This window comes from Mus musculus, chromosome 2 (genome assembly GCF_000001635.26).
Source record: "Mus musculus strain C57BL/6J chromosome 2, GRCm38.p6 C57BL/6J".
NCBI lineage: Eukaryota > Metazoa > Chordata > Mammalia > Rodentia > Muridae > Mus > Mus musculus.
The window spans coordinates 155,567,554-155,594,783 of record NC_000068.7 but is presented as its reverse complement, the minus strand read 5'-3'; the positions used below and the strand labels follow the sequence as shown (position 1 = coordinate 155,594,783).

Genomic DNA, 27,230 nt, shown 5'->3' with positions numbered 1-27,230 from the left:
TACGATTTCCCGGGATGGCAAGTCCTTCATTCCCTCTTATTATCAACCAGGTCACTTTGGACAAGTTAGATCACCTCTCAGGCTCAGCTGCCATATCTACAAAACAGAAATGAAGCCACTTCACCTCCCACAATGTGAGGAGACCCAGCCAAAGGGCCATTAACATCTGGGTCCTCCCCAAATGTCACCCATAATCACCAGATAGACCATTGCTGATCCATCTTAGAAGAAAGGAAGCTGTATAGAGAGTCCTGGGCCTTGGTGCTTTTGTTTTTATTATAATTTCATTTTTGTTTGTTTTGGTTTTGAGATAAGATCTAACTAACTCTGGCTGGCCTGGAACTGGTTATGTAAACCAGGCTGGTCTAGAACTCACTGAGATCCTCCTGCCTCTGCCTTCCAAAGGCTGGAATTAAAGGTACAAGCCAGCACTTACTCCCTGCGTACTGTAATTCATTTAGTACCAGAAATAGCTACCTTTACCTCTGGTTAATACAGTGACTTTTGTCTGTCAGTCGGGGCAGCTGCTTCCTACCTGGTCATTATAGAAGCAATAAGAAAAAGGTATCAGACCACAAACATTATTCTGGCAACAGCCAGATCACCTCCCTGCCAACTCTGTCCCATTCATACGAGACATCTGGAGGGCTGTCCTTCCTAGACTGGAGAGAGGCACCTGCTTTATCTAAAGAGTTGGAAGGATTTTGGTCCCTGGGTTAGGCCACTGATTTACAGTCAGTAGAAATTCTCCTTCATAAATCTCTCTTCAATTTGACATTCCCCCTCCCCTTTTTTCCCTTCACAGCGATGGCTTGGAGCCTCACCAACTTACAGCTAACTCTGGATCATGTCTGTCTGTACCTAATATATAGAATGGCGTCTTGTCTCTGCTAAATCTCCAGCCTCAAGGTTTCTTCCTGAGGCCAGCTCTTAACAGCCTGCCCCACACTCTAGAGCCCACCTTTTATTTACACCAAACCAATTAGGAGTTTGCTATCTTAGGCATAATTCCCTAGGGTTTGATCAGATACATTCATTTCAGGAAAATTTTTATCAGAAAGGAACATCTTTTTTTAAAATCAGGTATATATAGTGGCTATTCCTGATTGTCAACTTGACTATATCTGGAATGAACTACAATCCAGAATTGGAAGGTTCACCTGTGATCCTAATCTGGAGACTGGGAGATACAAGTTTCTGACCTGGATCTTGGCATGGAGATCTTGAGGCCTAGTGACTATGAATTCCAGAAGATTAAGACAGGGAGACCTCTGAGTTTAAGGTCATCTGGGACAAAGCAAGTCCCAGATCCAGGCACACACTTTTAATCTGAGCCACACCTTCTGATGGAGACCTACATAAGGACATTGGAAGAAGGAAGATTAGCTCTTCTTTGCCCTGCTTGCCTTGTGGGACTGAGCTAGATCCTTGGACTGACATTCACAGCTGCTGTTGACCATTGTTGGGGAGTTGGACTACAGACTGTAAGTCATCTACAAATTCCCTCACTATATAGAGACTACCCATAAGTTCTGTGACTAGAGAACCCTGACTAATACAAGATAACTCAGATTTTGAATCAACCTCTCACAGTCTAGGGAAAACAAAGTTAAATTACTGTAGGTTGCCAGAGGATGAGGGGTCTGTATAGAGGGAAGAGGATAATGAACTTGCATATTTACAAACAGCCCCATGGGGGCTGAAGACAGGGGTGGCTAAGAGAACTTTTGCTCTGGGTTCCCAGAGGATGCGACGCTCTCTTCTGCCTTTGAGTGTCCCCATCTCACAGCGTGCCACTAGCTCTAACTCTCTGGGAACTAAGCTAACAGGTAGCATCCCGCCGTTGTAGCCACAACCAAGGCTCTCCCTAGAGTACCGACGTATTCCTTAAAGCCCAGGTCACTGCTCATGTAATGCCCCTTCCCGGCCGCCGTCCAGTTCCATAAACACAGGGCTCCTTCCCCACCCCTCCTCTTTAGCCTTGCGGGGCGGTCTGCGCAGGCGCACTGGGTCGTACCGAAGCCCCGCCCCCCGAGCCCGGGTAACGGCGTGCGGAGTTTGAGCTTGGCGAGCAGCTGGACAACGAGCGAGTAAGTCGGGGCTTCGCGACGGCGGCTGGCGAGGGTCAAGTTTCCTTGGGAGGAGAGCGGTGAGGGAGGGGTCTGAGAGCGATTAGAACGCGGCGAGCGGGCAGATGACGCGGTGGCTGGGAACGCGGCGAGCACCGGGAAACTTGTGTCCAGTGAGGGGCTTGTGCTGGGCGTGCTGAACCTAGATTTCCAGATCGCCGGTTCCCAGCTCGGACACTGTTAGCGAGGCTAGAGCCAGAGTTCTAGGGAAAATAAACAAGCCACCATCAAAAACTGGGAGAGATCAGGAACAAACTTTGTCTAGGGATGGGGAGCGGACGGGGCCCATCACGGGGACAAGACAGGACAAGCGACTGTGTTGTAGCCCGAGGCCCTGAGCCCGCACTCGCCTCGCCCAGGGGATTAAAGTCCAACGGGATTTCTGTGTGGGCGTTTTAAAGTTTTTCGTGATTCATTCACCACTTACTTATTTAACCTTCAATGAAGTATCAAGGCAAATGCTATTTTTATGATAGAGGTACGAACCTGGACAGAGAAATCCGGCGATGGCTTCCAAAACAGAATCAAGAGTTGGGGGTACAGAGGCTGGGGATGTAGCTCAGTGGGAGAACCTTTAAGCCACGAGGAAAGCAGGAAAGCGAGGAAAGCAGGAAAGCGTCATCATCCAAGATCTGAAAGTAAGAGAGAGAGGCTGGTGTGTTTTAGTCACTTAAGATGCCTTTACTACTCTGAAAGTGCCCAGGAAGAGGAGTGGGTTGGCAGTAGAGGCAGACATGAGGGAATTCAAAGCGCTGCATTTAGTCAGCAGAATCCACAGGACTGGAAGAAATGGGCTGTAAGAGAAAAGTGCACGTGAGGCTGGGATGTCAGGGTGAGACTCATTAGAGGAGGACCGCCCCAGGGAGCAGGAGGAGTGTTCTAGATTGAAAACCAGGAAAGAACTTGCTGTGTAAATACAAACTTGAGTGTCACCAGCCAAACAAGTCACAGAACAGTTAAATCTGTAGAAAGGAAAACAAGGGGCCCAGTTAGCATTGTCTAGTTATTACTAGTATAGTGTTTTTGTTCATGAATATGCATGGACACCCAAACACTGGTGTGTGTGTGTGTGTGTGTGTATGTATGTGTGTGTGTGAGATGCAGATGTGCTGTCAGTGTTTGTATGTGAGGGTGCCCTGAGCATCAGGTGTCTTCCCTGATCAGTGCACTTCCTCTCTGCACCTCTGGGATTATAGCCTGCTCACTATCTGCCCAGGATTTATGTGCATAATTGGGGGTCTGAGCTCTTTACCTGCTAGCCCCCTCCTTCGCCCTCTACCTTATTTTTTTTGTTTTTAAAGACAGGGCCTTACTGAACCTGGAGCTCACTCGCATTCACTAACCAGCAAGCTGCAAATGTCCAGCTGTCATGATCTCCCCAGCACTGCAAGTTCAAAGCTAGCCTAGCCTGAGCGCCAGGCCAGCCAGGGCTGTATCTCCAACAGCATTTGAGCTAACAAGTTTCATTACTTCTTTTCCTGGTCAGGATCTTGCTCTGTCACCCAGGCTGGCCTCCAACTCAGCAATCCTCCACTCTCAGCCTCCCAAGCACTGGTCTCACAGGCAGGCATGACCACACCCAGCTGAATAGTTGACTAATTAAGCTCTCTGCTTTGAAGGCTATGGGGCATGATGTTGGCTTCAATCCCACTACTGTGTTCCATCTTTTATGGGTGCCGAGGATAGACTTCTCATGTTTGTGTGGCTAGCACCTTACCCACAGAGCCATTGCTTCAGCTGATACAGAGACTTGCTGTGTAGCCCAGGCTAGCCTCAAACTCATGGTTCTCCTGCCTCCACCTCCTGAGTACTGGGATTACAGCCCTGCACCACTATGCCCATCTGTAGTGATTATTTTTAATGTGTTCTCTTTCTCTGGGTTGCCAGTTCCCAGCCGTTTAACAGTCTTGTCAGCCAAGCAGAAGCCCATGGACAGACATCTGTGGAGAGATGGGACTAGTGGAGGTCCAGTTGCTCTAATGTTGGAGCCATGGGTTATTTTGGCCCTGTTCCTGGGTTTCCATACAACCTCTAACAGGCCTCCCACTGCTTGTGGAGTGGGAACAAACAGAACAAGTTCCTAGCCTAGCACTCAGCTATGGGTTCATGGGTTAGGCTTGGTCCCCAGTGTAGTGATTTTGGGTAGTGGTGGGACCCTTAAGAGGTGAGGCCTGTGGGATGTCCCTAGATCACTGAGGAAGCTGCCCTTGGAAGCTATTGAGGTCGCTCTTTTGAGGCCTAGTTACTTCTTGGAGGAGTGAGTTGTTATGAGTGAGCCTGAGTCACACACACTGTTTGGTTCCTTCCTGCTCATGTGCCCACCATTAAAGACCCTCAGCCAGGGAGTCCTCAACAAAGCCAGCTCCAAGCCCCTCCACCTTCAAAGCAGAGAGCTTAATTAGTCAACTATTCAGCTGGGTGTGGTCATGCCTGCCTGTGAGACCAGTGCTTGGGAGGCTGAGAGTGGAGGATTGCTGAGTTGGAGGCCAGCCTGAGTGACAAAGCAAGATCCTGACCAGGAAAAGAAGTAATAAAACTTGTTAGCTCAACTGCTGTTGGAGACAGTACCTTGCTGTACAGCCCTGGCTGGCCTGGCACTCAAAATGGAGCTCAGGCTAGCTTTGAACTTGCAGAAATGTTCCTACTTCTGCTGGGATCATAGACAACATACCATCATGCCCAAATAAGAAACCTCCTTATATAGTTACCCAGATTCAGGTCTTTCACCATGGGAACAGGAAACTGACTGCAAAAAGCTCTGAACATGCTGAGAAACCCAGCTGATTTTTCTCATTTAGTCCACTGTCCTTACTTACAGGGGAAGTGAAGGGTACAGACTCAAACCAGGTCTGTCTGAATCCAGTGTCGTGTTCTTTCCTATGACTGCTGTCTCCCCGTCCTCACCCACAGGGCGCTTGTCCAGACTGCCTTGAGATCACATGGTCTTTCTGTCAAAGCGTTGTGCTGAGGCTGGCAGACTTGGGTGAATTATCCAAACCCAGCGCATTCATGAGGAGGAGACAGGCTGAAAGGGATGGAGGTTATCTATCATGGTCTAACTCTCTTCCTGAAGACGACTGAGTTGGGCAGCCATGTTTGTTTCTTAGGATTAAATGGCAGCAGGGTAGAATAAAAACAGTGAGCAGACCTTTCCAGATGTTTTATCCAGATCATCTGAACCCTGAGCCTGCCGCAAAGTGAATATGTAGCAGAATGAGTTGCTGGACCTCTCAGTGTCTCTGGCCACCATTGAAACAGCTCCTTTACCTTGGGCTGGGCATTGGGTTTTAGGCATTTCTACTTTGATAACATGTTTTCCCTCCCCTTAACCCCTCCCTCCCTCCCTGTCCCTTCCCTTCTCTTCCCTTCCCCCCCCTCTCTCTCTCTTTCTTTCTTTCTTTCTTTCTTTCTCTTTATCAGGGCTTCTATGTGCAGCGTAGGTTGTCCTGGGACTCACTATGTAGGCCAGGCTAGCCTTAAACTCATAGAGATCTGTTCGCCTCAGCCTCTCAAGTGCTGGATGTATACCACCACTCCAGGCTATAATGTGATTTCTTTTTCTTTTTCTTTTCTTTTTTCTTTTTTTTCTTTTTTGAGGCAGGGTTTCTCTGTATAGCCCTGGCTGTCCTGGAACTCACTCTGTAGACCAGGCAGAAATCTGCCTACCTCTGCCTCCTAAGTGCTGGGATTAAAGGCATGTGCCACCACTGCCTGGCTATAATGTGATTTCTTAAAAATATTTTCTGTCCCATTAGCATTATATATTATGGTGGTAAATGTCCACACAAAGATGTAATTGTTTTGTGCTAGTAATTTGGCTCCTGGTGGAGGCTGGAGAGATGGCTTAGCAGTTAAGAGCACTAGCTCCTTTTCCCGAGGTCCTGAGTTCAATTCCCAGCACCCACACGGAGGCTCATAACTGGGAATCCAGTGTCAGACTTACATGCAAACAAAACACAACCAGGTAGGCAGATCTCTGAGTTTGAGGCCAACCTGCTCTACAGTGTGAGTTTCAGGACAACCAGGACTAACTATACAGAAAAAGAAAACAAAACAAAAAAACAACCAACAATCCCCACCCAAAAACAAAACAAAACAAAACAAAAAAAACCCTGTCTTGAAAAACAGGAAAAAACAACAAAGGCTCCTGATTAGTATAAGGAAGAGATTGAAATTCACCTTATCTGCAATTCATGATATACCATAAAGTTTCCTCCCCTACCCACTTTGTAATTTGTTTGAGATTTACTGAGGTAGGTTGTTGGAATAAGAAAGGAAATTAGAGCCAAGCGAGATGACTCATTTAGTAAAGATGTTTTTGGCAGCATGGCCGATTACCTCAGTTTGATCCTGGAGATCAACATGGTAGAAAGCAAGGACTGATTTGCAGGTTTTCCTCTGACCTTCACCAGGCAATCCATGGCAACACCCCCCCCCCCACACACACACACAATAAATGTAATTAAAAACGTAAAGAAAGGAAATTGACCATTTGCTACAATGGTTTTCATTCCAGAAAAACATTTTAAAATGTAGTGTCAATCCCTTCCACCCATTGCGCCCCCTTCAATCATAATCTCTGGGGTGGGGATCGGTAATATGTATTTTTTTTTCCCCAAACACCCAGAATATTAAGCCAGGTTTGGAAACATCTGATTTAACCCTCTCCACTTACTTCACAGGTAGGGATCTGCGGTTCTGGGAGGGGAAGTCACTTATTCCAGTCACATGTGGCATTAGCGCCTCTTTTCTCCATTGAGACGTTTTAGACCAGAAGCCCAGAGTCCTGGACTCAAACACCATTGTCTAGACAAGTCATTTCACTTCTCTGAACCTTTGTCTCCTCGCTGTGAGAGTAATGCCATTGCTGTTTTGAGCATCCAAAGAGAATGAGTAGCCATGGAAGCATTTTGTCACTTGATTTATGCCCACGGAGGGAGTGGAAGCAGTTTGCCTCCTCCCACAGTTGCCCCTCCGTGGTAACTAACTGGGCAGGTCTCACAATGTTGGAAGTAGCCACATTTGGGTGGCTGCTGCGTCCCAGGCCTTCTGTCACCAAGTCCTCTTGTCTGTCACAGGTTGGGATGGCTACCAGCTGGGGCAGCATCTTGCAGGATGAGAAGCAGCTCGAAGAACTGGCAAAGCAGGCCATAGACAGGGCCCTGGCCGAGGGCGTGTTGCTGAGGTCCGCACAGCATCCCAGCTCCTCCGACGTAAGCTTCATCATGGTCCTCTGAGCCCACCCTCCACAAAGAGGGTGGCTCCTTTGGGTCAAAGACTGTCTCTTTATTTTATTCAATAACTAAAATTGATTTCTAAAAGTAAAAAGCAGCATGCTGGAGTAATCACACTAAAATCTGTGGTTTGAAGTGTAATTTAGGCAGCTACTTAATTTCCGTAAGGTGTACTTTCTTCCAGTATGTAGACACAGTAAGACTATATAGTTGACTCAGTAGGATAATTAGGAGATAACTCCCAAGAAGTGCTTTGACCAGGGAACCCACATACACTAAGCACCCTGAATTGTGAATCATGCTGTCTTCTCTGTAGTTGCTTTTCTGTTTGTTTTGGAAATAGAGTCTTAGCATGGAGCCCTAGTTAGTCTAACCCTCACTGTGTACATGAAAGGGGCCTTGAACTCAGGGCGCTCCTTCTGTTTTTTCCTACTAAGTGTTCATCAGCAGGTCTGTCTTGGCTTGGGATAACACATACTCTCTCACACACATCTATAATTTAAAATCCAAGTTGAGTCAGGCACAGTGGCTCGTGCACTTTAATCCCAGCACTTAGAGGGCAGAGGCAGGTGGATCTCTGAGTTGGAGGCCAGCCTGGTCTACAGAGTAAATTTCAGGACAGCCAGGGCTCGAAAAACAACAACAAATCCAAGTTGAAACATACATATTATTCTGTCATGTGTTTTAAATTTTTGTTTAGCAATCTATTTAAGGAATTAACCTTATGTGAGGGTTAGCTTCCTTTGTCTAATGTTTTTTGTTTCTGTTTTTGTTTTTTATTGCCAAGGAATTTAACAAATTAAATGTTGAAAAGTAAAGGCCAGGGACTGGAGAGATAGTTCAGTGGTTAAGAGCACTGACTGCTCTTCCAGAGGTCCTGAGTTCAATTCCCAGCAACCACATGGTGGCTCACATCCATCTGTAATGGGATCTGATGCCCCCTTCTGGTGTGTCTAAGAGAACAATAGTGTACTCGCATATATAAAGTTATAAAGTCAATAAATCTGAAGGAGAAGGAGGAGGAGGAGGAAAAAAATAAAGGCCAAATTTCAGTTCTCATTTAGTTGCTTATTCTACTTACTCTTAGGCATACTTTCCCCTAATGGTAACACTCAATAGTATTGTTTTATGATACAAAGATTAAACACTCATTGGTACATCAAAGGTGTGTGTGCGAGTGCGTACACACACACACTTTGGCATTTTGAGACAGGGTTTCTCTGTATCATACTCCTTCTCCTGGGCTCAGTCGCACTTATGAGGCAGGAGGATTGCTTAAAAGCATGAATTTGAGACCAGCTTGACAACATCCTGAGATACTTTCCTACTCTCCTGTCTCGTCTCTGAGTGGCTGTGCTTGCTGTCTTGTATACCTCTGCAGTCAGCCCTTTCTCCCTCTTTGTGTGCAAAGGCGCTTACTAGATCAGCCTTGCTGTATTTTGCTGCTTCTTTTCATTCCCAATCCCACTTCTTTCTCCCCTTTTTTTCTTTTCTTTCTAGCCCTCCCTTTCTCTGCGCCCCCCCCCCCGCCCCGTGAATTTATTCCGAACCACACCCTGCTCTATGCCAGGGCGGTCTTGACATGGCTCTCAGCCAGAGGCTCTCACCTTTGGAGTGTGGGTTTAGTTGGAGTCTGTAACAGAGAATAAATTTAAGGAATGTCATTGGACTGGGAGGCGCAGGCAGCATGCAGTGTGCAGTTAACTGTCATTTATTGAACACTCATTGTGTGTCGGGCTTTATTCTAATTACTTTGGAACTGCTGACTCATTTAACCTTCACAGCCACAGAGATGAGGAAATCTCAGCTCGGAGAAGTTAAGTAACCCGACTGAGGTCACTGAGGTCGTGGGAAGATTGGCAGAGCCGGACTCTAATCCCACGGAGTTAGGCTCTCAAGGCAGGCTCTGCACATTCCCACCCTGCCGGTCTTTCTTGGGACACCCGATAGAAGTAGCGATTCATTTTGATCAGAGGTAAAATGGTGAATGATAGACAGACTGAGCTAAAAAGACAAATGGGGGACACCCCCAAAGTACGGAGAGGGCAAAAATGTTCAAAGAATGCAGCTGAAAGGCAGGGCTGGTCAATGGGTGGACTCAGGTGAAGTCAGACAGCCCATCTGACCTTTTGATTCTGGGCAGAGGGGACTGTGACCTTCACCCTGTAGATCGATGCAGCAGATCAGCCCCGTGAGGGTTTAAGATTTGACACCTGCAGCGTTAGACAGGGACTTCATTTTGAACTGCTAACACATGAGCTAGGTGAACTGTCCAAAAGCATATCCAGTGTAGAGTAAGACTCCTTCCCCCAGCCGCCGTTTCCCTCGGAGGCAAGCCATCTTTACATTTTTGTTAGTGTTGTCTTCTTCCCTTTTTCAAGAAAAAAAAAGTTAGCAGCATTTCTATTTTTAAATATTTATTCTTATTTTATGTGTTTATGTGTGTGCCCAAGTGTATGTATGTGCACTACCTACAGATGCCAGAAGAAACTTCAGGTCCTCTGGAACTCTACTTACAGGCGGTTGGAAGCTGCCATGTGGGTGTTGGGAGTTGAACTGAGGGCCTCTGTAAGAGCAACTGGTGCTCTTGACTACTGAGCCATCTTCATACCAGCATTTTTTTTTTTCTTTTAAAAAAGGCCGGACCAACACTAAAACAGTAGGGTCTGGGGAGGTTGGGTCATTTTTTGAAGTACCCATGAGCAAGCATGAGAACCTGAGTTCAGACCCCAGAATCCATCCCTGGCACAGTAGTAGACACCTGCAACCCCAGATCTGTGGAGTTCACTGGCTAGCCAGCCTGTCCAGTCTGTGACTTTCAGGTTTAGTGAAAGACCTTGTCTCAAAAAATGAAGGTGGAGAGGGCAAGACACCCAACTCTCAGTATACATGCACTTGCCCACACTGCCAAGTATATACACCATACACACATGCAAATAATATAATAAATATAACAACAACAATAAAAAGTTACTCAGTTTATCTATGCAAATCAAACTGGGAAGGTGTGGTAGCTCAGGCCTGTAATTCCAGCACTTGGGAAATGGAGTCAGGAGGAGCAGAAGTTCTAGACTGGACCACTAGATGGCTCTGTGGGCAAAGGCACCTGCCGCTGAACTTTAAGGACCTGAGTTTGATTCCATAACCTAGTGGTCGAAGGAAAGACTCAGTTCCCACACATTGTCCTTTGAACTTCATTTCATATGCATGCTATAAAGCTATGGAACACATACACATAATATAATATAATATAATACAATATTTTTTAAAAAGAGGCTTAAGCTCAGCCTAGCCTACAGCGAGGCCAGCCTCCTCTATGTGAGACCCTGTCTTCAAACTGACAAACATCATGTGATCTGGGAGTTGCTTGTCCCCCACCTCACTGTTCCTATTGTTCCCTGGTGACAAAACAGAGTGTTATTGTCATACGTGTGCTACTGTTTTCTCTAAAAAGTGAGAGCTGTGTGATTCAGCCCGTGGACAGCAGAGGACAGTTGTGTGCTGGCCATCCTAAATTCAAATAGGTATGATGAGTGCTGGGGTCGGGACAGACAGAAGTCTTGGCAGAAAAACTCTGGCAATGTTTTAGATTGGGTGGGACTTGAGAGAGGCAGTTTCCTGTGTCTTAAAGCCATGTACTTTGGGTGCTGGTCACCTTTTACGTGATCTGTAATAATCCTGCCCCTGTTTTGGTTTTTTGTTTTGTTTTGTTTTTAGATTTTTTGAGACAGAACCTTTCTATATGTGTAAAAAGGAAATCATATATTTGTGTGTGTCTGTGTGTGTGTGTGTGTATTTGTCTTGGGGAGAGGACTGGGTGACTCAAGCCAAAGTGGGATTGAGACATACTTCTCACTATGTACCTTAGCTCTTTTATTTTGATTTATTTGTTTTTTTTGGTTTTTTTTTTTTTTAATTCGAGACAGGGTCTCTCTACCTACCCCTGACTATACTGGATCTCACTTTGTAGACCAGACTGCCCTTGAACTCACAGAGATCTGCTTTTTCTCTTCTTCCGAAGTTTGGGGATTAAAGGCATGTGCCACCACACCTGGCTGTTTAGAGCTCCTTTGAAATATGTATGATTGTTTGTATATAGTTCAAGGTAATTTTTTAAAAGATTATATAAAAGGCAGATTTATTGGGAACCTGCTCCTGGATGGGCAAGTTCATTGGCCCCAAGGACCAAGGCCAGGGAAGTCACCATGGGGGAGGGGGAGGAGCCGTTAGGGGAGGGAGAGAGAAAGAGCGAAGGGGGCAGGCGCACACAGAGAGAAGATGAGAAGAGGGGGAGCTCAAGGTAATTTTTTTAAAGAGAATATTATAAAAGCTCTAAGACGGGCAGTGGTGGCACACGCCTTTAATCACAGCACTCAGAGGCAGAGGCAGGTGAATCTCTAGGTTCAAGGCCAGCCTGGTCTACAGAGTTGAGTTCCAAGACAACCAGGGCTGTATACACAGAGACACTCTGCCTCAAAAAACCCAACAGCAACAACAAAAGAGAAAAATAAAGAGAAAGTTCTACCACCATAAACCCAACCTACCATAATGGCAAACTGATATTAACTGAGAGGGTAAATAATTCAAGTAACAGGGTATATTTTTATCTGCCAAGTTCCAGTTCGTTGGTTGTTGGAAATCTCAGGAGGCATATCTCCATTCTAGAATAACTGTCTTAAATGATACTTGGATTTCATGCCTGTATCAAAGTCCAAAGAACCCAGGGTATAACTAAATGCCAGCCTGTTAACTGGAGTCAAGGACAAGGACAGACAAGACTCCTGCCTTCTAGTCCGAGAGCCACAGTTCATCTCCTACCAGGAGCCTTTTCCCCCTACCCCAACGAGAAGGCCAGGGGCCTCTGGTGTGAGCTCCTGACATGGGGACAGACTTCAACATCAGTCAGTCAGGAACACAGGAGGGGAGTGCAGTTATATGGTGAGCGTGGAGTCTGAGTGTGTTCCAGTGGCTCAGTAACCATCCTGGTTCACATCCAAACACCAGCACCTGAGTATATTCTAACTCAAGTCCTTTGCTAAGTTTAAATAACATTAACACCTTCCTCACAGAATTTAATGATGAACCCGTTCATTTAAGTATTCAGCACAATGATTGGCAAGCAGTAAGTACCTAATAATTCTTGTGGGAGTCTTTATTTTATATGCCTCTCATTTAAAGAAAACCCTGTGGAACTGTCACAGAACCTGAAGCTCCATTGTACCCTTGCTTGCTGTTTTTGTTTTCTTATCTCTTCCCGTTGTGAAGTGACCACTGCCCTGCAGTTGTGTGCCTTAGATCCATGTGAGAAGATGACACATTCACAGCTGTTTTCTCCCTTTCTCCCTCTCTCTCTCTCTCTCTCTCTCTCTCTCTCTCTCATTGATCAGGTGGTGACGTATGCCCCATTCACGCTTTTCCCCTCACCAGTACCCAGTGCTCTGCTGGAGCAGGCCTATGCTGTGCAGATGGACTTCAACATACTGGTGGATGCTGTCAGCCAGAACCCAGCCTTCCTGGAGCAAACACTGTCTAGGTACTGAGAGCTGAGGTCTTGGGGGTCAGGGATGTGAAAAGCATGGGATGGGAAGGCTGGGGAGCCATGAATTGGTGCTGTGTAAGTTAACCTGGTGGAATAGGGAGCAGGTGTCCCTCAGAGGACATAAAAAGTAGGAAAGGAGTGAGGAGAACTGCCTTCCAATCCTGCCTCTGCTGCTTTCTGTCTGGCAGGCCAAAGGAAAGCCCTCCTCCTTCTCTGAGCCTCAGTTTCTTCATCTGAAAAATGAGGTTGCCTGAGGTCTAAGGATGCTGTGATTCTGTTGTCAGTGTGTGTATATATATATGTGTGTGTGTGTGTGTACACATATGTATATATACCATGTATATGTATATATATGTATACACACGTATACACATATATGTATGTACACACGTATACACACGTACACACACATGCTATATCTATGGTTAAGTTTTTGATGGAAAACTTTTGTTAGGGACCAATTTTTTTTTCAGATGTGTTCCTTGGTGGCAGGTTGGATGTGGGAAAAAATAATAATGATCTGAAGTTTGGAAACCATTGGCTTGGAGCCAAAATCCAGTGGTCATGAATGCATGACCCCTGTGACCACCTTCTTTCTTAGGATGGGCTTGCTTTATGCTCATTACAGGCAGCCTGGCTTAGCCCATTTACACTTGACAATGTGATTAGGTGGGAGACCAGCTCCAAAGACCTCAGAACCCAGCCCCCCCCCCCATCATAGCTAGCTCCTAAGGGAATACAACACCTAGAACCTGGAGTTGTATCACTCACCCTCCAGAGGGGACTGGCCAGGGGCAGAGAGGCTTCAAGGCAAACCCCTTGCCTACCCCACACTGCTGCAGCACATGCCTCCTGTAGCCAGATGAGCAGCCTGTAAGCCTGCCGTGGGCTGAGGCACCAGGTTTGCCCCAATCTTGGGAAGTTGGGAAGCATCACATGTTGTGTTAATGACTTCCAGACTCCGCCTTGCTGTGCTCCTTTCTGAGGCTCCCAAAAACCCTACTGGATGAGCCCCACACTTGTCACCTTCCACAGCAGCCCCCGGGCTGAGATGCCAGGCCCGCTTAGATCTAACCCGCCTTCTACAGTCTCTAGCCAAACAGAAGAGAGGACATTAGTTGTCATATAATAAACATGTGAAAATTGCATCTTCAGTCTGCTCTGTAAAAGGGACACTCATGGTGCTTCAGGAGCACCTAGAAAAGGGCTCTGACCTGGACAGCGAACACTTCTCCACAGAAACAGTATCGTATGAGGGATAACTTAAGCAGTAAACCGGGATATGTACCTTGGGCCTGAAAACCCTGCAGGCACACAACCAACTGCCCTGGGTGCTGTCATGAAGAAGGGAGAGATGCATCTGGGAGGTGACCCAAATGTTACAGAGTTCATCTTAGTCAGCCAGAAAACTTCTCAGCATCAGGCATTCAAAATGTTTGAATTGTTTTTTCTTTTTCTTTTTTTTTTTTTTTTTTGAGACAGGGTTTCTCTGTATAGCCCTGGCTGTCCTGGAACTCACTCTGTTGACCAGGCTGGTCTTGACCTCAAAAATCCACCTGCCTCTGCCTCTGCCTCTGCCTCCCGAGTGCTGGGATTACAGGCGTGCACCACCACTGCCCAGCTGAATTTTTTTTTAATTATTTTATTTCATTCCAGTCATTTCCCACCCCTGCCCCCCCCCTACAGTTCCTCATCTCATTCTTCCTCCTTGCCTCTGAGAGACAAGGGTGCTCCCCCCATCAGCACTCCCCCTTCCCTGGGGCCTCAAGTCTCTAGAGGATTAGCCACATATTCTCCCATTGAGGCCAGACCAAGCAGACCTCTGATATTTGTGCCAGGGGCCTTGGACAAGTCCAGGTATGCTCCTGGTTGGTGGCTCAGTCTCCGAGAGCTTCCTGGGGTCTGGGTTAGTTGAGACTGCTGGTCTTCCTATGGGGTTGCGCTCCCTTTCAGCTTCTTCAATCCTTCCCCTAATTCTTCATAGGGGTCTGACTTCAGTTCAATGGTTAGGTGTAAGTTTCAGCTTCTGTCTCAGTCAGCTGCTGGTATGGCCTCAGAGGACAGCCATGCCAGGCTCCCGTCGGTAAGCACACCATAGCACAGTAGTGTCAGGCCCTGGTGCCCCCACATGAGATGGATCCTAAGTTGGGCTGGTCATTGGACCGCCTTTTCCTTCAGTCTCTTCTCCATTTTTTGTCCCTGCAGTTGTCTTTTTTAGACAGGAACAATTCACTTGAAGAGGTGGACTCTTTAGGTTCCTTCTCCCCACTGTTGGGCATTTTGGCTAAGATCACCCCCATTGAGTTCTGCAAGTTTTTCACCTCCCAGGTGTCTGGTACTTTCAAGACGATCGCTCTCCCCCTCTGATCCCCAGAGGCTGCACATTTCCATTCATTCTCCTGGCCCTCTAGGCTTCTCTCCTGTCCCCTCTCCCCTGTACCTGATCCTGTTCCCCTTTTCCTCTCCCCTTCCCCTCTCCCACCCAGATCCCTCCCTCCCTCTGTCTCCCGTGATTATTTCCTTCCCCCTCACTTGGGCATTTCTGCTTGTTACACTTCTTAGGGTCTGTAGGTTGTATCTTAGGTATTCTGTACTTTATGGCTAATAGCCACTTATCAGTGAGTATATACCTTGCATATCCTTTTGGATCTGAGTTACCTCACTCAGGAATTTTACTTCTCACCACAAGCCTATGTTATTAGCACGATTATTTTCTTCTTCAATTGAACAAACTAAGATAGAAAAGTGATAGGATTCCCTGAAATCTCGGGGTGACGGTGGGTGACAGCTTGCGTTTGTTATCTGGCTGTAACTATTTTTTTTTTTTTTTTTGGTTTTTCGAAACAGGGTTTCTCTTTATAGCTCTGGCTGTCCTGGAGCTTACTTTGTAGACCAGGCTGGCCTCGAACTCAGAAATCCACCTGCCTCTGCCTCCCGAGTGCTGGGATTAAACAATTAGGCACTGTTTTTTCCTAGGTTGGAATGGGTATTCAAGACCCAGAAAGGAGCTAGGAGTCAGTGGGTGGGGTGGGGTGGGACTCCTTGACCTGTAGGGTCTCACATAGCCTAGAAAATGTTCTCTTTCCTCCTCTAGCACCATCAAAAAGGACGACTATACTGCCCGTCTCTTTGATATCTACAAGCAAGTCCTGAAAGAGGGCATTGCCCAGGTAACTGTGCTAGCCCCTCCTTTGTCTGGCCCTTGTCTCTTTTATCACTGGTGAATTCGTTTCTGTTTTATTTTTACTAGAAGAATTGGCCTTAGTCTTGGTCTCATAGGAATCTGCCTCTGACCAGTCTTTACCGGGCCTGCACATGACCGGTCCTGGGATGACAGAATGATGCTTCTGGGTTTGGGAGTATTAGACAGTTCTTAGCTCTATATCGTACGCTGTGCCTCATCTCAGAGTCAGCCCCCGGGCCAGTGTCCTCAGCCTTCAGTTCTGTCCACAGACCGTGTTCCTGGGCCTGAATCGCTCAGATTACATGTTCCAGTGCGGCGCAGACGGCTCCAAAGCCCTGAAACAGATCGAGATCAACACTATCTCTGCCAGCTTTGGGGGCCTGGCCTCCCGGACTCCAGCTGTGCACCGGTGGGTTCCTAGGGCAGTATGGAGCTCATTTGTGGGGAAGAGCTCAATGGACCAATAGTCACTGGCTAAGCCAGAGATCTCTTACCTTGGCTGTACCTTCCTAGACCCTGAGTCATGTGTTCTTCACATCTCCATTTTCTCCCCATAGCAGTTTTCTACTTGAAATCAGATTGTTTATGTATCAGAGAAAGAAGAGTCCCCATGGCATATTAATCCTGCCCCTCACTGTGCAGATTAACACTCCAGGCACAGAAAATGATGCCTTTGAGGGGCCTCTGATAGGAAGGTCCTGACATATCTGATGCCAGAAAGCAGTTCTGAATCCGAAGCAGAGGGGGATTGAGAGGCTTCTGAGGGCTGGGCCATAGTAGTAGATTCCTAGCCATCAGGGGTATTCCAGGTCACTATGATTCCATATGGATTCTATATAGCACCTGGGGGCCTAAGGAAAGGGGCTCTGACTTCCTTAAAAACTTGGGGTGGGGTTGAATGACCTCAAGGGCCTCAGGACTCTTCTGGGAATGGTAGTAATGTGCTTTTAAGTGCTTGGCTGAGTTTCAGAGTAATGTTCCTGTATGTATGTGTGAGGTCATGGGCAGAAGGGTATTCTGGTCCATCCACTTACTAAGCAGCCATCTCTTTTCCAACAGACACGTTCTCAATGTCCTGAATAAGACCAAAGAAGCTTCCAAGATCCTGTCCAATAACCCCAGCAAGGGACTGGCCCTGGGGATCGCCAAAGCCTGGGAGCTCTATGGCTCAGCTAAGTAAGAATATGGAAAGGTGGCAGTAGTACCCTGCCATCGCATCAGCACTCCTGGGTGTGGCAGCTTCTCCTTTGCTAGACTTCACTGGGGGACGAAGGGCTATTTCTAGGAATAGAAACATATACCTTTAAATGCCAAAAATACTTTAGTGGAGTTTTGGGGTTTCCTTCTAAAATATGAGATGCTGACTATATAAGTTACTGTTTCCATGTTGCACGGACGTCATCATGATGACGGACCGTTGGTGATTGCATCTTGCTGAAGCTCACTGGTGCCACACCTAGGGTTAGAAAGCGTTAGAAGGCCTGTGCGGCTGGGGTTGAGTTCCCATCTCACTGCTGTCAGTGCACTTGGAGTAGGAGTCCTCTGCTTTCGTCCCTTTGCCTTCTGCTTTGCTGTGGCTCAGGGGGAAGGAAATCAGGGATCCTGGTTATTGTAACCGTGTGTGAAGAGCGCGAGGTCAGGTTTGATCTGGGAATTTTATGGTGTCCATTGTAACTGCTTAGAAGTGTTTTCTTTGCTTTCTTCCTACTTCTCAACCACGTTCCAGATGTGTGAAGATGCTCGGTAAGTGATTTCCAGATGGTTGAGAGGCCTCTGCTAGCAGCTGCTCAGTGTCCGAGTGGAACTGAGTTGTGCTCTCGTGAGCACCAAGTGCTCTCCATGCGGGCTCTCAGGATGTTTGCGCCCAGGCAGCACTGCTCCTCCCCCTGCTTTACAGAAAAGGGACCGGGGTTCAGAGAGGTACAGTGATGGTGAGCTGGTCGTAGAACTCACTGTTTATATAAAAGGACACTATTGCCTCCAAGTGTGCCTTTCTGGGCTTGCTAAGCCCTGCGAAGTTCCAAGAAGCCTCATATTCTGATTATTTTACAAGCAGGACAAACACTATGTCAAGTAGAATTCTCCACCAGGTTCCATTTTAAGAAAGTGAAGGCAGGGGATGGGTCACCTGAGAAACTGCAGATGAAAACCCTGCAGAGGGAGCCTCCTGCCAGGCAGTGCCAGGCCAAGAGTAATGTGTGGGGGAACACCTGTGTGCCCAGAGTCAGGCACTGGTGGCAACGGGCTCTGTGGCCTCTGAGCAGGGGGCTGGCTTTACCCACTGTGAGAGTGATAGGGCTCTTCTGCTGAGCAAGTGCATGACCTTAGTGGGTCATCTCTTTTCTCTGAGATTGTTTTTCTTGAGCTGGGCATGGTGATACATAACTTTAATCTCAGTACTCAAGAGGCAGAAGCAGGTGGGTGTCTATGCATGCAAGGCCAGTCTGGTCAATATAGCTAGTTCCACAACAGCCCAGGCTACATACTAAGATCCTGTCTCAAAAATAAAAAAACACACCTGTAACTCTAGTACTCAGGAAGCTGTGACAGGAGGATGGCCTTAAGTTCAAGGCCAGTTTGAGGTATGTAGTGAGTGTAATACCAGGAATACATATCAAGACTCTGTCTCCAAAAAAAACCCAAACCAAATCAAACAAAAAAACTACAAACAAGCCCACCCAGAAATGTTTAAGAAAAGAAATCTGAGAATTAAATTATAACTTTGTAGCTAGGCGTGGTGGCACATGCCTTTAATCCCAGCACTTGGGAGGCAGAGGCAGGTGGATTTCTGAGTTCGAGGCCAATCTGGTCTACAGAGTGAGTTCCAGGATAGCCAGGGCTTCACAGAGAAACCCTGTCTCGAAAAACAAAAAAAAATTATAACTTTGTTTACTTTTTAAAACCTTTTTGTCATGCTGAGGGTCAAATCTACAGCCTCGTGTATACCAGTATGCTGTCTCTACATCTCCAGTCTTGTTTGTTGTGTTGAGACAGGGTCTTGTTACATAGCTGACAGTGGCCTTGAACTCACAATAATCCTTCTGCTTTAGCCTCCAAAGTAGAGAGTTATACATCACCAGTCCTGATTACAGAATTATCACTTCAGCAAGGTTGGAGGATTGGTTTAGCAGTTAGGAGCATTTGTTGCTCATGCAAAGGACCCCAGTTCAATTTACTGTCTGTAAAATTACGGCTTCAGTTTAGACAAATGCTTTCAAACATAGGGTCTGGAGCTAGAAAGATGCTCAGAGAGGAAGGTACTTCTTGACCTTAGAGGACCTGAATTTGACCCCCAATACCCACAGTGGGTCACTTACAACTCTACCTGTAAATCTAGGGAATCGGATGCCCTCTTCTGGCTTCTGAGGGTACCTACATACACATGGCACACAACCTCAAAATCATGTACACAGAAATAAAAATCTTTATGACAACAACAGTAAAACAGGGTCTGTAGTTAGAATGAGCAGAATAAGGGTGGTTATTGATCTAAAAGGTTGGGACATAAGATCTGATTAATATTTCTGTTTCATAGACAAGTCAATTAAGGCCCTGGGAAAGAAGTTGACTGTCCTGCTCAAGGACACACCACAAGACACTGGCAGAGTCAGGACTAAGATTGTTGGGTCCTCTCTCCCAGCCAGCATGCTATTTCCAGTTCACCTTCCTCAACTGACAACATTCTGAGTCCTGCCCAGTCCAAAGTTCTCAGAACTGAAGGCAGTAGGGGGTAGAATGTGTTTTCCGAATCTGGCTCCCACTGTTTGGCAAGTGGAAAGGCTGATTTAATGAGCCAGAGTCTGCAATTCCATTTTAACCGCCAGCCTGCAGGCTTCCTCCTTTGCCTCTTCTTGGAGGTGAGCCAACCTGGGCCAGGTGCCACCCTGCCCCCTCAACACCTACCCATGAGCAGAGTGGTTCAGGGTACAAAGCGAAGAGCAAGGCCTTTAGCTCTTGGGTCTCTCAAGGCAAGATGGCGTATAAGAAACCATTTCCACTTTGTCTTACCTAGTTTAAAGTCAGTTTTCAGTTTCAATGTTATATCTGTCCTCTTGACTCTCTGAGGCAGGCTGGAAGAGTATTCAGCCAAGTAGGAAGCTAAGGATGAAAAAAAAAAAGAAAAAAAAAAGAGAGAGAGAAAGATAAGAGATGAGATATAGGAGGTGAGAAATAATTAGCATACAAAGCCAATGTCTGGACTTCCAGATGTCTTAACAAGAATCCACCAGCACACAACAGCAGCTAATAGCAGAGAGGGAATCTGGCACTGTAAAACACTGGCCTTATAATTTCTACTTGGGGAGGGAGGGAAGGGCTTGTGTTTGAAACACTGAACATATCTTAACTGGTCTAAGCATTCTCTTGAGTGGTCAAGCTCCAGCCTCTTTAAGAAACTATTGGATAAACAGAGAGAAACTGGCCCAGCACGCCTTAGTTATCTCATTGCTACTATGAGACCAAATGTGGCCCTGTGGACATTACAGAGCTGCCAAGGTCCCAAGAGGCACTTGTTTGTAGTCGCCTCTGTGGAGTTCCATCTGGCCGCTTTGTTTGTCATCTAAGAGCGCCACGCTCAGATGGTGTTCTTTACACCTTCGTCATGGAGTTATTAGCACCTGACCAGCATGGCGGTTCATTTACAAAACATTCCTCTGGGCTTATTCTCCAGACAGATTTTTGAATCTTGGTGTTATGCCTTCTGTTGTTTGTTTTAAGATAGGGTCTCAGGTAACCCAGGCCAGCCTTAAATGCCCAATTCTTCAGTCTTCACCATGTGAATTCTGGGATCAAAGAGTGTACCATCACACATGGCCCAAGTTATCTTCTAGGGGACAAGAAAGTGGGTATGGTTAGATGGTTTTAAATCTAAATATTAAGTTGTACAGAAATTTGACATCATTACAGTTTCCCATCTACCACAGACAGAGATGCCTCCTTCCCTCCACTACATTTCCTATTTTCAAGAAATGTATGGTTGCCTCAGGCAATCCTAACTTGAAGTTGGCACCTGTTCTTACAGGGAAGGTATATTCTGTCTGTCTGTCTTGTGTGTACAGGTATATGGAGGCCACTTCAATATTGAGTGTCTTTATCAATCTCTTTCCATTTGTTTTTTGAGCAGTTTCTCACTGAACTTGGAGCTCACCAACTTGGTTAGACTGCCTTGCCAGCAAGCCCCAGGGACCCTCCTGCCTCTGCCTCCCTAATGATGGGATGACAGACATGAGGCCACGGCTGGCCCTTTTTTTTTTTTTTTTAAAGTGGATTCTGGAGCTTCAGCTCAGATCCTTATATTTGCATGGCAAGCACTTTATTGACGGAACCATCTCATCAGTCCCTCCTTTCTGTAGGACTGGCCTCAGATTCATGCTCTTCCTGCCCTTGCCCCAAGCCCCAAGTGCTGGGCTCACAGCCTGCGCCAGCAGGACTACTTGAGAAGCTGTGTTCTCACCTCTCTCTGAAGGAGCAGCAGGAAGGGCGAGGTCTGCGGCGACCCTGGCTCACTTGTGCTCTTTCTGCAGTGCGGTGGTGCTACTGATTGCTCAAGAGAAGGAAAGGAACATATTTGACCAGCGTGCCGTAGAGAACGAGCTGCTAGACAGGTAAGGGAAGGAGGAGACTCTGGTGTGGCCCCAGGAGAGAGGCCCATTCAGAACTCACATCTACTACCTCTCATTCTCACCCTTCTTCCCCAGGAAGATCCATGTCATCCGTGGAAGATTTGAAGATGTCTCTGAAAGGGGTTCTCTGGACCAAAACCGAAGGCTGTTTATGTAAGCATCCCCAAGGAGCCACTAGACAGCTGGATTAAGAGCCTCTCTTGACACCTCCTATCACTAAAGAACTTTTCTTCTGGGAATACAATAGCTTGTTTTCTTTTCTCCTAATATTTGAAATATCTCATCCTCCCAGGAAATTTTAGGAACACCTAGCTTCACTTGTAAAGGGGGGATATATAGCTGAGCTGTTGATCGTTTGGATAGGAACATCATCCTTAAAGATAACCTTAGTTTTTCATACAGAACCCTGAGGTTCTAAAAGTTTTCTTGCTCATCTTTGTGGCTAGTCAAAACAGGCCTGAGCAGTTGGGCTGGGCTGGGAGGGAGACAGGCTCATCCTCACCCATCTGGTTGCCACTCTCTGCACTACAGCCTGGATTTGTCTTCTAAGGCAGGCCCTATTGTTTTTTCCCATGGGCCATCACACTGTAGCTTTAATACCACATATTGGGTTGAACTGTAGCTTACATAGTTAGACCTAGCCAGGGCTCTACATGATGGCACATGCCATTAATCTCAACACTCCAGCAACAAAGGCAGGCAGATCTCAGAGTTCTAGGCCAGCCTGGTTCCAGGTTCCAGAAAGTTCCAGGTACATAGAAAGCTATATAATGAGACCCTGTCTAAAAACAAAAGAATGTAGCCAGGTGTGATGGCACACATTCAGGGCTTGGGAAGTAATGGCAGGAAGATCAGCGGTTCTGGGTCATTCTTAGATACAAAGTGAGTTCAGATTCAGCCTGGCATTTATGAGACTGTCTCAAAAAACAAAGTAGCAAAAGAGAGCCTCCTCGGACTTTCCCAATCTCACTTCAGATATTTCCAAACAGGCTGCTATCATAACAAAACCAAGTAGCTAGTTTACTTTTTAGATAAACTAGATAATAGGAAATAGGCCAAGGGCAAGGCAAGAAGTTATCTTAGAGTCAAGTTTTTGCACATCCCCACCACCAACAGTTTATGAAATCTTAGTCTGGTTTCTGCTACTTTAAGCAGTAGAAATACAAAGTGCAATTCTGTCTTACTAATCATGGCAATATGATTCTTTCACTCAAAATTTTGGATACATGTGTTTTTAGTTTTACCTATGCTAATCTTGTGTCCTTGCTGCCTTCATAAAAATATCTTTAGATGCAGAATATTCTAAAGCACTGTGTGCTGCACACCCATTTTTAATAGAAGTAGTGGGCTCCCTGTTGTCACCAATTCTAGGGAAGCCCCTGTCCAGGCTCACTGTATGGACTGCCACGTGTGCCTTGGATGTATCCCAAAATAGACTGAACAGGTCAGTAATAATTCTATTCAGAACCTTTTCTCCTTCCTGTGTTACAGGGATGACCAGGAAGTTGCTGTGGTGTACTTCCGAGATGGCTACATGCCCAGTCAGTATAATTCACAGGTTGGTATTTTCTATCGGACCATTCTGTGTCTCCAGAGAGCTACTAGAGCTGCACAGAAACCCAGTTCAGGCGTCACAACCATGCTTTCTCATGGGACTGCTGCTCAAAACGCCTTTCTTCTTCATGCGGGCTCCCTCCCCCCTTTCATTTTAGAAGATCTTTAGGATCTGAATCCTCAGGAATCTATCTGTAGTGATTTAGCCATTTGTACATTTTTTGAAGATATATTGGAAAGTGTTTAACAAATATCTTTCTAAGAGGAAGAGTCCCAGTGTATATGTATATATGTATATATATATATATATATATATATATATATATATATCATTGCTAACTTCCATGGGCTACTCTAACCATTCTGACCAAAGATCTGGGAAGAGATAGGGACAGATAGCTCTCTCTAGCTGATGCAGGCTAGTGCCAGGCCACCCACCCACTTATTTTGTTTGTTCTTTTCTGTGTGTTTGCTTGTTTGTTTTATTTTTGAGGGGGAGGGTAAGGAGGAACAAGGTCTTCCTTCAAGGCTGACCTGAAACTCAGTGTAGCCTCAAATAAGTGACAATCTCCTACCTCAGCCTTCCAAGTGCTACAGTATAGGTGTGAGTCATCGTGCCCAGCCTCTCTGACCATTTTCATTTTCTGTACCTCTGTACCTCTCCCATCTGAACTAGAAAGGTTTTGTTTGTTTGATCGTGTTCTAATTTATATTCATGGCAACCAATATTACCTCATCCTGCTAACTACTGTGTAGTTTCAAAAATTACTTTCCACACATTTTATTTAACTCTTACAGCTATCGTGTGAGACTTATAATTATCCCTATTACCTAGCTGAGGAAACTAAAGTTTGGAGCCATGCAGAGGCTTGTCTAAAATCTCACAAGAATCTCCTATGATTTCTGACTCCCGGGGCAGTGTACTCTGCATATGCCATTCTTCTCCCCGGAGGTTAACGCCTATACCATGGAGGAAAGGCAAAAAATCCCGGCTTTCATGGAATTAAAAAAGAAAGAAGGAAGGAAGGAAGGAAGGAAGGGAGGGAGGGAGGGAGGGAGGGAGGGAAGAAGGAAGGAAGGAAAGAAGGAAGGACGGGCTGGAGAGAGGCTCAGCAGTTAAGAATACTTACTGCTCTTATATAGGGGACCCAGTTTTGGTCCCAACCCACATGGCAGTTTACAACCATCTGTAACTCTAGTTCTAGGGGATCCAGTGCCCTCCTCTGGCCTCCACAGGTGTCAGGCACACACATAGTACACATACATGCATGCAGAATAACACTCACACACGTACGATAACAATAAGTCTTTAAAAAAAATACTTAGCAAAAGAAGCAAGGAAATACCCTGTGTGGTGAGCTGAGAGTCACAACTTGGACAGCTTCCCAGCCCCTCCTGGGTCTCAGCATCTGAAGACAGGAGCTATGCTTGAAAATGAAGGGGCCCCTATGAGATTTATAGTCCACTTAGGGTTCTTTGTGGTTGAGCTCTATAGGGACAGCCCTACTGAAGGACAGCTCTAGGGAAAGCCCTTTTGTCCAGAGACGTGGTTAGTGCTGGAAACCTGCTAATTAGGGAAGAGGGAAATTGTCTGTTGGGAAAATGGATCCAAGTTTCCGGACAGGGAGGCAGAGAAACAGTTTAAAATACACTCATAGAGGGGAGGATGAGCTAATGAAGGGAAGGAAGTGATACAGAGAGCAGCTTGCCTGCACTGGACCATGGACATAAGCTACAGGCTTTGTGATTTGTTAGATGACTCTTCTTGTGTCTGAGTTTTGATTTTTCTGCTTCTACAAGACATCTTTCTAGTCTTGTGTTCTGGGCCTCTGACTGCCCAGTCAGCAGTTAGCTGACTGAGATTGATTTTGTTGACCATCAGGTTAAGCTATTCCAGTGGACAGCACTGGGTGGAGGCAGGGCTTGTGGATTAGGCCTGAACCTTGAGCCAGCTGTGGACAGGTGTCCCTGATCATGACAAGCACAACTTTCTCCCGAGTGCCTGAGATTGGGGACCTCTGACATTTCCCTGTCTCTTGTATTATTCTAAGCTCCTACAACAATAAGACTATTCAACCTGTGATTAGCCACCTGCAGACCTTTGTTCCTATGATCCTGTCTGACACAGGGCCCATTCTCCAGTGAGTTCCACCCGTCAGACTGCCTATTGTCAGGATAGTAATCAAATTTCACTTCACTGAGCAACAATAACTGATACTGAGTACCTAGGAAGGGTCAGACCGGAAACTGCATTACTGTGGGGAGATAACCAAAAGCAAGGCAAAATCTTGTGTGGTTCTTATGGTGAATAAACAGCCTGGTCAGGGAGATAAACATCAGAAAGAAAAAATAGAAACATTATTTATAATTTTTTGAGTTTTGGTTTTGTTATGTTTGAGACAGACTCTTATTCTATAGCCCCAGCATGCTGGAACTCATTATTTTAACTCTGACTTGCTTTGTACTCTAGACCCTACGGCCTCAGCCATCTGAGTGTTAGCATTACAAATATGGAATACTCAGCCTGGGGGAAACATGCCTAGTTGAGAGGTAATTGGCTTTGACTGAAAGACCAGGAAGAAAAGATAGAGAATTATGGAGAAACGCACACTGTCAGGGGAAAGACGACGGAACCAAGACTTGAGGATGAGAAGGCTGTAGCTATCCATGGGAAATTTTAAAAGGCAGAGAATTTCAGGCAGGGAAATCAGTAAATAAAAGACCAGTGAGAAGGAATGAAATGCAGTAGTTATAGTCTTGTATGGCTAGAATGTGGGAGTCAGGAGTTAGGAGGAGTAGCTGGAATCAGTGGCATGAGGTGATGAAAAACTGGGGAACCTTACAGGGTCTTACAGGAAGGAGTGGACTTTACTTGATAAAAGGCTAAAGAGTATATGGCTGACTAGATTTTTACCTGTTGGATTTTCTCTGGAGCACAGTGTATAAAGCTCAGCTTATAATCATACCCTTCAGACCTCATCCAGCCGGGAGTGGTGGCACATGCTTACAATCCCAGCCTGCAGGAGGCCGAGGCAGCAGGACAGCCTGGGTTCCATAACCAGATCCTGTTAAGAAATGACAAATCTTCTAGTATTCTGAAGGCTGAGGCAGGAGGACAGCCTAGGCTATCTTGGGAGTTACAGGCCAGCCCGGCTACCAAGTGAGACTTGGTCTCAAAAGAGAGGGTGGTTGGAGGAGAGAGGGAGGGAGGGAAAGAGAGGTGGGGGGGGGGAGGAGAAGGGGAGGGAAGAGGAGAGGCAAGGGGAGCTCACCGTTTTCCTTACAAAATGTCTTTTCTGCTGGATGTGGTGGTCCCAGCACTCAGGAGACAGCTGTAGATGGATCTCTGTGACTTTGAGGCCAGCCTGGTATATATAGCAAGTTTCAGGCCAACAGAGCTACATAGTGAGACCCTGTTCCTCCTCCCAAAAAACATTTCCTTGCAGTAATTTGCCATGTCACTATGAACTAGCATTAGTTGGCTAGACCACAAACTCCTGAAAGGCTAGCATCTTGCAGACCGAGAGGTCATATCTGCCTCACAAGGATGTTGTAATGATAATCAGCTTGAGGATTAAAAGGCACAGTGTCTGGCACCTACTCATAAAGGCTCTGTGGTCTTATTGCATCTGCAGAACTGGGAAGCACGCCTGATGCTAGAGAGATCTCGTGCTGCCAAGTGTCCAGACATTGCCATACAGCTGGCTGGGACTAAGAAGGTGCAGCAGGAACTGAGCAGGGTGGGTCTGCTGGAAGCGCTGCTCCCGGGCCAGCCTGAGGCTGTGGCCCGCCTCCGAGCCACCTTTGCTGGCCTCTATTCACTGGACATGGTATGTAGCATTTTTCCTACCACACAACAGAGACGGCAAATGTGCTGGTGAGGGTGTATCACAGCTGGCACTGTGGCTGGCATATGGCTCACATCCTTGCTGCTCTGGAGGACCCCTAAGCCTTGCGAGCAGGTGTCTT

At 46.4% G+C, this 27,230-nt stretch overlaps 1 protein-coding gene and 1 long non-coding RNA gene across 7 annotated transcripts in view; one reads left to right on the top strand and one right to left on the bottom strand.

Annotated features, from left to right (window-relative positions):
* Nucleotides 1–257: 257 nt before the first annotated feature.
* Nucleotides 258–26,906, bottom strand: Gssos2. 4 transcript variants are annotated; one of them, XR_001783522.2, is made up of 5 exons: nucleotides 26,176–26,906; nucleotides 21,539–24,688; nucleotides 20,095–20,184; nucleotides 2,616–2,761; nucleotides 258–2,332 (listed from the first exon to the last, which is right to left on the bottom strand). It is a non-coding gene; the product is annotated as a glutathione synthase, opposite strand 2 (long non-coding RNA). The 4 variants fall into 4 exon arrangements; XR_001783520.2 differs by having other exon boundaries at nucleotides 21,539–26,326; nucleotides 26,534–26,906; XR_001783521.1 differs by lacking the exon at nucleotides 26,176–26,906 and adding an exon at nucleotides 6,805–9,734 and having other exon boundaries at nucleotides 1,596–2,332; nucleotides 21,539–21,631.
* The window catches only part of Gss (glutathione synthetase), a 29,630-nt gene continuing 4,373 nt past the window's right edge, over nucleotides 1,974–27,230 (top strand). The window contains exons 1-10 of one of the 3 annotated variants that reach the window (NM_008180.2): nucleotides 1,974–2,090; nucleotides 7,208–7,342; nucleotides 12,751–12,896; nucleotides 15,997–16,072; nucleotides 16,356–16,495; nucleotides 17,146–17,262; nucleotides 21,609–21,689; nucleotides 21,783–21,860; nucleotides 23,199–23,265; nucleotides 26,897–27,091. In NM_008180.2, coding sequence (NP_032206.1) covers nucleotides 7,214–7,342; nucleotides 12,751–12,896; nucleotides 15,997–16,072; nucleotides 16,356–16,495; nucleotides 17,146–17,262; nucleotides 21,609–21,689; nucleotides 21,783–21,860; nucleotides 23,199–23,265; nucleotides 26,897–27,091 — 1,029 coding nt within the window. In that variant the 5' untranslated portion in view covers nucleotides 1,974–2,090; nucleotides 7,208–7,213. Of the gene's footprint in view, nucleotides 2,150–7,207; nucleotides 7,343–12,750; nucleotides 12,897–15,996; nucleotides 16,073–16,355; nucleotides 16,496–17,145; nucleotides 17,263–21,608; nucleotides 21,690–21,782; nucleotides 21,861–23,198; nucleotides 23,266–26,896; nucleotides 27,092–27,230 lie in introns of all 3 variants that reach the window. The other 2 variants (XM_006498781.3, NM_001291111.1) reach the window with 2 other exon arrangements.